The sequence below is a fragment of the Oncorhynchus nerka genome, linkage group LG18 (assembly GCF_034236695.1).
Source record: "Oncorhynchus nerka isolate Pitt River linkage group LG18, Oner_Uvic_2.0, whole genome shotgun sequence".
NCBI lineage: Eukaryota > Metazoa > Chordata > Actinopteri > Salmoniformes > Salmonidae > Oncorhynchus > Oncorhynchus nerka.
In genome coordinates this window covers 32,383,152-32,395,377 of record NC_088413.1, presented here as the reverse complement: position 1 = coordinate 32,395,377, position 12,226 = coordinate 32,383,152, and the positions used below count along the sequence as shown (strand labels likewise).

The 12,226-nt window shown below is 41.0% G+C and overlaps 1 protein-coding gene across 1 annotated transcript in view; it reads left to right on the top strand.

Annotated features, from left to right (window-relative positions):
* Nucleotides 1–12,226, top strand: part of LOC115145746 (uncharacterized) — a 29,915-nt gene that overhangs the window by 13,056 nt on the left and 4,633 nt on the right. Inside the window, exons 4-6 of the mRNA XM_065004013.1 lie at nucleotides 1,577–1,744; nucleotides 2,091–2,202; nucleotides 2,366–2,484. Coding sequence (XP_064860085.1) covers nucleotides 1,577–1,744; nucleotides 2,091–2,202; nucleotides 2,366–2,484 — 399 coding nt within the window. The remainder of the gene's footprint in view (nucleotides 1–1,576; nucleotides 1,745–2,090; nucleotides 2,203–2,365; nucleotides 2,485–12,226) is intronic.

Here is a 12,226-nt window from a genome sequence, read left to right as displayed (position 1 = left end):
TCCTTCCAAGGCCTCCAACTGCTCTTAAATGCAAGTAAAACTAAATGCATGCTCTTCAACCGATCACTGCCCGCACCTGCCCGCCCGTCCAGCATCACTACTCTGGACGGCTCCGACTTATATGTGGACAACTACAAATACCTAGGTGTCTGGTTAGACTGTAAACTCTCCTTCCAGGCTCAAATTAAACATCTCCAATCCAAAATTAAATCTAGAATCGGCTTCCTATTTCGCAACAAAGCATCCTTCACTCATGCTGCCAAACATACCCTTGAAAAACTGACCATCCTACCGATCCTCTACTTCGACGGTGTCATTTATAAAATAGCCTCCAACACTCTACTCAACAAATTGGATGCAGTCTATCACAGTGCCATCCGTTTTGTCACCAAAGCTCCATATACTACTCACCACTGCGACCTGTATGCTCTCGTTGGCTGGCCCTCGCTTCATACTCGCCGCCAAATCTACTGGCTCCAGGTCATCTACAAGCCTCTGCTAGGTAAAGCCCCGCCTTATCTCGGCTCACTGGTCACCATAGCAGCACCCACTTGTAGCACGCGCTCCAGCAGGTGGATCTCACCGGTCACCACCAAAGCCAATTCTTCCTTTGGCCGCCTTACCTTCCAGTTCTCTGCTGCCAATGACTGGAACAAACTGCAAAAATCACTGAAGCTGGAGACTCATATCTCCCTCACTAGCTTTAAGCACCAGCTATCAGAGCAGCTCACAGATCACTGCACCTGTACATAGCTCATCTGTAAACAGCCCATCCAACTACCTCATCCCCACACTGTATTTATTTATCTTGCTCCTTTGCACCCCAGTATCTCTAATTGCACATTCATCTTCTGCACATCTACCATTCCAGTGTTTAATTGCTATATTTTAATTACTTCGCCACAATGGCCTATTTATTGCCTTGACTCCCTTATCTTACCTCATTTGCACTCTATGTATATGGACTTTCTGTTTTCTTTTTTTCTACTGCATTATTGACTGTATGTTTTGTTTATTCCATGTGTAACTCTGTGTTGTTGTATGTGTCAAACTGTTATGCTTTATCTTGGCCAGGTCGCAGTTGCCAACCTGTTTAAATAAGGCGAAAATTATGCCGATTCTTTGTTGAGACGTGTATGTGTGGATTTCATATCGTGTAGTTACAAATTGTTTATGTTTAATAAACACAAAATGGGACGTTTCATTCTAAGGCTTTCATTTAGACTCTCTTTAGTATACATCACATCTGATCTCACCCTATTCTGCATACACACAACAGTGCTTTATAATCAAATACTAAAAATACCTACACATACCCACATACTAACAAACACCTACTGTACACGTCAAAATAGTTTAGTCAGGTTTGTCTGATGGGGACTTAGAACTTATGATAGCTGACTTGTTTTTACCCACATGTCCACTATGATGGGTTTAACAATAATGAAGTCATTCTGTATCTACAGTGTAGGACTCAAATATAGCTGGGATGGATAAACACTCATGTTGAAAGTTATTATCTGTGCATGTGTACGTACCTGAGGGAGTGTATGTCTGTGTAATCTGTCACTTCCAGGAGGAGGAGGAGGGTCCAGAGGTGCTACTGGTGAAGGAGGAGGGGTGTGAAGACGGTCTGGAGAACCCTGAGGGGACCATGGTCATGGAGGACAACCAGACTACACCTCCTCCTGAACCCACAGAGGAACCAGCTGAGCAGCACAGGACCCCACACAGTCTCACTGAGGTGAGCCTACTGTGAACTACTGTCTGAATGGTATTAGTTCAGGGCCCGTATCCACAAAGTGTCTCAGAGTTGATCATAATGAATGAGACTATGTAGGTGAGGAGCTGATCCTTGATGGATACTGAGACTCTTTGTGGATACTGGCCCAGATCTTGATTAATTTTGTGTGAAGTGTGAGACCATGCCTTTGAATTATCAAACCATTAGTGTCAAGTAATCAATTCAACTGACATGTTTGCATCATACTCATAGCAATCCCTCATTGCCCAATCAGAAGATGCTCCATAGCAGGGTGCTCATATCAGATTTCTTGATCCAACATCCTCTCACTCTGTATCTCTTACAGTCAGTAGACATGGAGGATGGGAAGCCTGATCTGCTACTGGTCAAAGAGGAGACAATAGAATATGGACCAGAGAGCATTGATCTGCTAAGTGGACTAAAGATGGGGGAGCAAGGTAAGGGAGAAAGACATATAGCCCACATACAGTAATAGATCTTCAAGTGCACCTGGCTATTGTTTTAAACAAATTAGAATGTATGAGGTGATTGTTATACAAAAACTCCATATGTAGAGTTCTCTGCCATGTTTGTAAAGTATTTTGTAACCGCTTCCTGCAGGTGGTTTGCTGGAGGCTAACAGAGACTGGGAGGCCATCTTGGATTCTCAGACTGGTGCAGCCAAGGGCCCAGAGGACGACATCACCGAGCAGGCAAGGACCAGAAGCGACATAGTGGAGGTCAGTGGATGGGACAGCGTCTTCAACTCTGGGCTGGGGAACAACACTGTTAACCACAACCAGAAACAGACAGTCGAACACAAAACAACAACCAAACTTAATCTCCATAACAACAGACTGGCTGAGACTGGGGCGAGGCATAGATTTGGTCTGCAGGGACGGGGAGGTGTCAGTATGCGGCGGAAGAGAACAGACACAGACTCGGCTAGCGATGCTCCATCCTGCTCCTATAGTTGTGATTCAGAGAGACTGATGGGGCCTCAGGTTAACCCCCTAACAGGTGCTGCCTTCAGCCATCCTTCAATAGGATCTATCAACTGGAACATGGACCCTGCGACAACACAGACACTCACTGGCCTTCATCCTCCTCATACTTTCCTAATGTTAAACCAGACAGACAATGCCAGGGCATCAACACTAAATGGCTACACAAGCCCATTGACAAATGACAGTAGTAGTGGTAGTAACGCTATCAGCAGATCCGGTGGCAAAGAGAAGCGCTTCCCGTGTTCATTCTGTGGGAAAGCCTTCAGTTTCCCCAAACAGGTGGAGATCCACCAGAGAATGCACACGGGGGAGAAACCATTCAGCTGCCACCTTTGCCAGGCTAGTTTCTCCCACTCCTCCAACCTGAATAGGCACCAGAGGGTCCACACAGGGGTGAAACCCTTCAGCTGTACCCAGTGTCACATGCGCTTCGCCCAGGCTAGTCACCTGAAGAGGCACCAGAGGGTCCACACAAGGAAGTAATCCTACAGCTGCCCCCAGTGTGAAAAGAAGTTCTCCTGCCAGAACCAGCTGAAGATGCACCTGAAGGTCCAAACGGGATAGAGGCCTCCTACGCACTGCAGGAAGAGGTTCTCAGAGAAGAGCTACCTCAGGATACACCAGCTGAAAAACCATTCCACTCTATAACAAAGAAAGTAACCATTCCACTCGATATCTTCTGACTTTTAGATCAAACCCTACATTAAAGACAATTAATTTTAATTGTAGTCAGCAGGAAATCTCTACAGATGCATTTGGAGTACCGAGAGTAACATATTTTAGTGTTGAATATTTTTGGGTAGAATATTGCATCTAGACAAGGCATTTAAGCAATGCAAGAACTTTCCATTATACATTTCAATCTGGTTCCGGGGCATCATTTGAAAGCTTATTATATTTCCAACATGACTAGCTAAGTTCTAAAATACGGTCTTACAGTGTTAGGCTTTGATAAGGCACTTTAGACAAACAGATCCGCATTTTGGTGCGCGTAGAATGGAGTCATAAGTGCATTCAAGTGCGTGTTCCACTTCAAATTTTCCTCACAATACGACAAACATGTTCATTCTGTTCAGGACAACCCAGGGTATGACATATGTCATCCTTGTCACTGTACATCAAACATGACGAACGTTGATACTGCAAATGACACGGGTTTTCAAATGTGAAACGTGAAGTGCACATTTTTGTTGACAAGCTCCATTACTGCAGGAATGAAATAATACAGTTTGATTGTTTAAGAAATCTAAAAAGTCTCTCTTTTTGTTTACAATCATTCCACGACACTTCTCACAAAAACGTCTGTAGCGTCCGAACGGTTTTGCCTGCAAACTAATATGATCCCTCTATGGAAAGATGAGGCGCTCCCGAACATGATGTTCTCTGTTTTGCTCTACGACCCCCATAAGTGTCACAGGACTTGTCAGAAGGTAACCGGTGCTGATTAAAACAATGAATGGAAGTATGGAGGTAGTTTTGTGCCTACCCCAAAAAAGAAGAATACACTAAGATCGTGTTGGGAAAAGAATAAGATTTAAAATGATGCCCACCTGACCCAGATTGAGATTTATAACGGAAAATGTTTGCATTGCTTAAACAACGATAGTAATTGTGTTATGGTGGGAACAGAGGGCTGTGTAATTTTTTATTTTTTTATAAATAGAAGTGTGCTTGCTTCAGTTCCTCAACATCGAAGCTAGGGGAGCTCAAAAAGCGCCTTATATTTGAAGGCTCTTTCCTTGAATCATAAAAGATCATTATTATGTAGGAACTGCACGGTTTGGAGAGGTGTGTGTCCACTTGGAGTCACCAGTTAGTCCTCACTTAAACCCTTGTCATTTGTTGATCTTATGTTGCACCTACCACCTTTTTTCCAATATAATTATCATGTTACTGAATGTATCCAGAGTATTTTCAGATTTCGTAATCAACAAATGTGGCAAAGTCCAGTAAAATGAACATGAAATCAAGTGTCATGTTTGGATTGAGTCTTGTCAGGTGAACTGTTGTGTCCTCACCTTTAGGAGATCATGGGGAAATGATCAGACCAAAGTGTTCTCTTTCAACTGCTACCATGGGAATGCATATACATTTACATATTTCTTCTGTTGGAAACATTTCAATATGGCCCTTTCATATAAGTGTTTTAGGGTTAATGAGAACATTTCTCAAGTTCAATTTCTCAAGTTCATTACGTTATTTTGTTGTTGAGACGTGTATGTGTGGTTTTCTTGTGTATTTAAAACTTGTTTATATTTAATAAACACAAAATGGGACTTTTCATTCTGAGACTTCCATTGAGACACTTTTGTATACATCAGGGTCTGTATTAACAAAGCGTCTCTGAGTAGAATATTTGTCATAAGTGCTGAGAATAGATACATTTTACTCTGATGGGTAAAAATAAAAGCTATGCGTGAAGCCTCTTTAGTGATAAGAGCCATGCCTAGTTGACAGATACAGTATTTAGGAGACGTCTTAACCAGCTTAAAGTTACCAGCAGGTGTCTTGATGATAGAAAAAAGCAGCAATTCAGTGTTTCTTGCACCACATGCAATTGCTGTGGAGTCTTTGTAGTTCTTAAAATAATGTTTTTTCATCATTCTAAATGAACAATCCATAAATAATTTAGACCTACATGCAACAGTATCTCTTGCACTTTTTTGGATTTATAAGCTGGAAGTAGAAACTAAAATGTTGTTGTTCATTAGTTTACGCCAATAAGGGGAGGGTTAGTAGAAAATAATAGAGTAAATTTTTTTAAATTAAGTTGTTTATTTATATATGTATTTTATATGTGTTATGGCGGTGTAAAGGAGGCGAAGTCAGGTGCAGGAGAGCAGAGTAGCGTAAACATGCGCACTTTTATTCCGTTCAACAATAGGCACAAAAAAATGACATAAGTGCTCAAAAACACGGAACATAAACTATAAAAGTATCGCAGGTGAACATACACCATAAACAAAGAACAATTACACACGAAGACATGATGGGGAACAGAGGACTAAATACATGTAGCTTGATTGGGGAATGAAAACCAGGTGTGTATAGAACAAGACAAAAGAAATGGATATATGAAAAAGGGAGCGGCAATGGCTAGAAAGCTGGTGACGTCGCCCGAACAAGGAGAGGAGCCGACTTCGGCCAAAGTCGTGACAATATGTGTATATATAAAATGATAAACTTGGATTAGCTAACACAACGTGCCATTGGAACACAGTAGTGATGGTTGCTGATAATGGGCCTCTGTACGCCTATGTAGATATTCCATTTAAAAAATCAACCGTTTCCAGCTACAATAGTCATTTAGAACATGAACAATGTCTACACTGTATTTTTTATCAAAGTGATGTTATTTCAACGACCAAAAAATTTACTTTTCTTTCAAAAACAAGGACATTTCTAAGTGACCCCAAACTTTTGAACGATAGTGTACAGTGGCTTGCGAAAGTATTCACCCCCCTTGGCATTTTTCCTATTTTGTTGCCTTACAACCTGGAATTAAAATAGATTTTTGGGGGGTTTGAATCATTTGATTTACACAACATGCCTACCACTTTGAAGATGCAAAATATTTTTTTATGGTGAAACAGACAAGAAATAAGACAAAAAAACAGAACTTGAGCATGCATAAAACTATACACCCCCCTCCAAAGTCAATACTTTGTAGAGCCACCTTTTGCAGAAATTATAGCTGCAAGTCTCTTTGGGCATGTCTCTATAAGCTTGGCACATCTAGCCACTGGGATTTTTGCCCATTCTTCAAGGCAAAACTGCTCCAGCTCTTTCAAGTTGGATGGGTTCTGCTGGTGTACAGCATTCTTTAAGTCATACCACAGATTCTCAAGTGAATTGAGGTCTGGGCTTTGACTAGGCCATTCCAAGACTTTTAAATGTTTCCACTTAAACCACTCAAGTGTTGCTTTAGCAGTATGCTTAGGTTCATTGTCCTGCTGGAAGGTGAACCTCCGTCCCAGTCTCAAATCTCTGGAAGACAAACAGGTTTCCCTCAAGAATTTCCCTGTATTTAGCGCCATCCACCATTCCTTCACTTCTGACCAGTTTCCCCAGTCCCTGCCAATGGAAAAACATCCCCACAGCACCATGCTTCACTGTCGGGATGGTGTTCTCGGGGTGATGTAGTGTTGGATTTGCGCCTGACATAGATTTTTCCTTGATGGCCAAAATGCTCAATTTTAGTCTCATCTGACCAGAGTACCTTCTTCCATATGTTTGGGGAGTCTCCCACATGCCGTTCGCCAAACATGTTTGCTTATTTTTTTCTTTAAGCAAGGGATTTTTTCTGTCCACTCTTCCGTAAAGCCCAGCTCTGTGGAGTATACAGCTTAAAGTGGTCCTATATAGATACACCAATCTCCACTGTGGAGCTTTGCAGCTCCTTCAGGGTTATCTTTGGTCTCTTTGTTGCCTCTCTGATTAAAGCCTTCCTTGCCTGGTCTGTGAGTTTTGGTGGGCGGCCCTCTTTTGGCAGGTTTGTTGTGGTGCCATATTCTTTCCATTTTTTATAATGGATTTAATGGTGCTTCGTGGGATGTTCAAAGTTTCTGATATTTTTTATAACCAACCCTGATCTGTACTTCTCCACAACTTTGTCCCTGACCTGTTTGGAGAGCTCCTTGGTCTTCGTGGTGTCGCTTGCTTGGTTGTGCCCCTTGCTTAGTGGTGTTGCAGACTCTGGGGCCTTTTAGAACAGGTGTATATATACTGAGATCATGTGACAGATCATGTGACACTGAGATTGCTCACAGGTGGACTTTATTTAACTCATTATGTGACTTCTGAAGGTAATTGGTTGCACCAGATCTTATTTAGGACCTTCATAGCAAAGTGGGTGAATACATATGCACACACCCCTTTTCCATTTTAAAAATTTTCTTGCATTTTTTTAAACAAGTTATTTTTTTCATTTCACTTCATCAATTTGGACTATTTTGTGTATGTCCATTATATGAATTCCCCCAAAAATATATTTAAATTACAGGTTGTAATGCAACAAAAAAGGAAAAATGCCAAGGGGGATGAATACTTTTTTAACAAATCAAAAACTGAAAAATTGGGCGTGCAAAATTATTCAGCCCCCTTAAGTTAATACTTTGTAGCGCCACCTTTTGCTGCGATTACAGCTGTAAGTCGCTTGGGGTATGTCTCTATCAGTTTTGCACATCGAGAGACTGAATTTTTTTCCCATTCCTCCTTGCAAAACAGCTCGAGCTCAGTGAGGTTGGATGGAGAGCATTTGTGAACAGCAGTTTTCAGTTCTTTCCACAGATTCTCGATTGGATTCAGGTCTGGACTTTGACTTGGCCATTCTAACACCTGGATATGTTTATTTTTGAACCATTCCATTGTAGATTTTGCTTTATGTTTTGGATCATTGTCTTGTTGGAAGACAAATCTCCGTCCCAGTCTCAGGTCTTTTGCAGACTCCATCAGGTTTTCTTCCAGAATGATCCTGTATTTGGCTCCATCCATCTTCCCATCAATTTTACCATCTTCCCTGTCCCTGCTGAAGAAAAGCAGGCCCAAACCATGATGCTGCCACCACCATGTTTGATGGTGTGTTCAGGGTGATGAGCTGTGTTGCTTTTACGCCAAACATAACGTTTTGCATTGTTGCCAAAAAGTTCAATTTTGGTTTCATCTGACCAGAGCACCTTCTTCCACATGTTTGGTGTGTCTCCCAGGTGGCTTGTGGCAAACTTTAAACAACACTTTTTATGGATATCTTTAAGAAATGGCTTTCTTCTTGCCACTCTTCCATAAAGGCCAGATTTGCGCAATATACAACTGATTGTTGTCCTATGGACAGAGTCTCCCACCTCAGCTGTAGATCTCTGCAGTTCATCCAGAGTGATCATGGGCCTCTTGGCTGCATCTCTGATCAGTCTTCTCCTTGTATGAGCTGAAAGTTTAGAGGGACGGCCAGGTCTTGGTAGATTTGCAGTGGTCTGATACTCCTTCCATTTCAATATTATCGCTTGCACAGTGCTCCTTGGGATGTTTAAAGCTTGGGAAAAAATATTTCATACATTTTAGAATAAGGCTGTAATGTAAAAATGGGGTCTGATGACTTTCTGAGTGCACTGTATGGAAAGTACCAGTCAAACGTTTGGACACACCTACTCATTCAAGGGTTTTTCTTTATTTTTACTACTTTCTACATTTGTAGAATATGAGTGATGACATCAAAACTATGAATTAACACAAACCGTTGAAGTCGGAAGTTTACATACACCGAGCCAAATACATTTAAACTCAGTTTTTCACAATTCCTGACATTTAATCCTAGTAAAAATTCCCTGTCTTATGTCAGTTAGGATCACCACTTTATTTTAAGAATGTGAAATGTCAGAATAATAGTAGAGAGAATGATTAATTTCAGCTTTTATTTCTTTCATCACATTCCCAGTGGGTCAGAAGTTTACATACACTCAATTTGTATTTGGTAGCATTGCCTTTAAATTGTTTCACTTGGGTCAAACGTTTGGGGTAGCCTTCCACAAGCTTCCCACAATAAATTGGGTGAATTTTGGCCCATTCCTCCTGACAGAGCTGGCGTAACTGAGTCAGGTTTGTAGACCTTGCTCGCACACTCTTTTTCGGTTCTGCCCACACATTTTCTATAGGATTGAGGTCAGGGCTTTGTGATGGCCACTCCAATACCTTGACTTTGTTGTCCTTAAGCCATTTTGCCACAACTTCGGAAGTATGCTTGGGGTCATTGTCCATTTGGAAGACCCATTTGCGATCAAGCTTTAACTTGCTGATTGATGTCTTGAGATGTTGCTTCAATATATCCACATAATTTTCCAGCCTCATGATGCCATCTATTTTGTGAAGTGCACCAGTCCCTCCTGCAGCAAAGCACACCCACAACATGATGCTGCCACCCCCGTGCTTCACGTTTGGGATGGTGTTCTTCGGCTTTCAAGCCTCCCCCTTTTCCTCCAAACATAACGATGGTCATTATGGCCAAACAGTTCTATTTTTAATTCATCAGACCAGAGAACATTTCTCCAAAAAGTACGATCTTTGTCCCCATGTGCAGTTGCAAACCGTAGTCTGGCTTTTTATGGCGGTTTTGGAGCAGTGGCTTCTTCCTTGCTGAGCGGCCTTTCAGGTTATGTCGATATAGGACTCCAAAGTACGTTCATCTCTAGGAGACAAAACGCCTTCCTGAGCGGTATGACGGCTGCGTGATCCCATGGTGTTTATACTTGCGTACTATTGTTTGTACAGATGAGCGTGGTACCTTCAGGCGTTTGGAAATTGCTCCCAATGATGAACCAGACTTGTGGAGGTCTACAATTATTTTTCTGAGGTCTTGGCTGATTTATTTTGATTTTCCCATGATGTCAAGCAAAGAGGCACTGAGTTTGAAGGGAGGCCTTGAAATACATCCACAGGTACACCTCCAATTGACTCCAATGATGTCAATTAGCCTATCAGAAGCTTTTAAAGCCATGACATACATTTCTGAAATTTCAAAGCTGTTTAAAGGCACAGTCAACTTAGTATGTAAACTTCTGACCCACTGGAATTGTGATACAGTGAATTATAAGTGAAATAATCTGTCTGTAAACAATTGTTGGAAAAATTACTTGTCATGCACAAAGTAGATGTCCTAACCAACTTGCCAACTTGTTTTAATGACTCCAACCTAAATGTATGTAAACTTCCGACTTCAACTGTATGGAATCATGTAGTAACCGAAAAATCTTTTAGATTTTAGATTGTTCAAAGTAGCCACGCTTTGCCTTGATGACAGCTTTGCACACTCTTGGCATTCTCTCAACAAGCTTCACCTGGAATGCTTTTCCAACAGTCTTGAAGGAGTTCCCACATATGCTGAGCACCTGTTGGCTGCTTTTCCTTCACTCTGCGGTCCAACTCATCCCTAACCATCTCAATTCGGTTGAGGTCAAATAGCCCTTACACCGCCTGGAGGTATGTTGGATCATTGTCCTGTTCAAAAACAAATGATAATCCTAGTACTTAAAAATCATACAATGTGATTTTCTGGATTTTTGTTTTAGATTCCGTCTCTTACAGTTGAAGTGTACCTATGATAAAAAATTACAGACCTCTACATGCTTTGTAAGTAGGAAAAGCTGCAAAATCGGCAGTGTATCAAATACTTGTTCTCCCAACTGGATATATATATATTTCAACAAATATATATAGGCGATTGGAAATCATGCGGACAATTACATTTATGGAAGCTAGAATCGATCTGCAATATTAAAGCTGATCTACCCCCTCAAATTTGTTTTTTTAAGTAAATAAAACAAACAGCACTTACAGTTGACCGGGGAAGCTCTAGCAGGGCAGATATTTGACTAACTTGCTTGTTGTAAAAGGTGGCATACTACGATGGTGCCATGTTGAACGTCACTGAGCTCTTCAGTAATGCCAATCTACTGCCAATGTTTGTGTATGGAGATTGCATGGCTGTGTGCTTGATTTTATACACCTGCAACGGGTGTGGTTGAAAAAGCTAAATCCACTGATTTGAAGGGGTGTCTACATACTTTTGGCCATGTAGTGTAGTTGAAGGCTTTTTCTTTGCGTAATAAAAATGCATTGAAACTACTTAGGAACGGTGCAGTTTGGAGAGGTGTGTGGCCACATGGAGAGACACCAGTTAGACTTCTCACTCAAACCCTTGTAATAGGTTTTTCTTATTTTGCATCTACTCCAAAGTTTCAATGAATATTTGTATTATGTTACTGAATGTATCCAGAGTATTTTCAGATTTAGTTATTGACAAATGCTGTGAAAAGTACAGTAAATGTAAAATGCACATAAAATCAACAGTGTCATTTTTGGATTCAATCTTGTGTCAGGTGAACTGTTATGTCCTTATGTTTGGTCTTATAATTTCAATAGAATATCCAAAGTGTTCTCTTTCAATTGCTACCATGGTAAATCATATGCTTTGTATAGTTCTTCTGCTATTTGGCCCTATCCATATAGGCCAATATCAACAAATGTAAGGGGGTGGGACCATGGCTTTGAATAATCAAACCATTAAAGACTATCAAGTAATTATTATACCTTTATTTCAACAAGGAACACAGACTGAGACCAAGGTCTCTTTTACAGCTGGGCCCTGCATATACATGTTTACACATACCGTTTAGGTACAATGAGTAAAAAACTACACAAGACAAACAAAACCATCACAAAAAAAATACAAAAAAATACAGCAATAGATTTCATTTACACACAGGTTATTCTACTAACAGCACAAGAACCTGCATTCCCCGAAACAGTTACAAGCAATACAAAAATAAAAATGCTCCAATAAATATTTAAAATGAGCAACAGGGGGACAAGAGTCTCAAGTTTTAAGTTTAGTCTGCAGGCTATTCCATAGGCAAGGAGCGTAACAGGAAAAGGCAGTCATACCCAACTCTGTGGAAATCGCATGGGCCTCAAGTGTAATCCATGC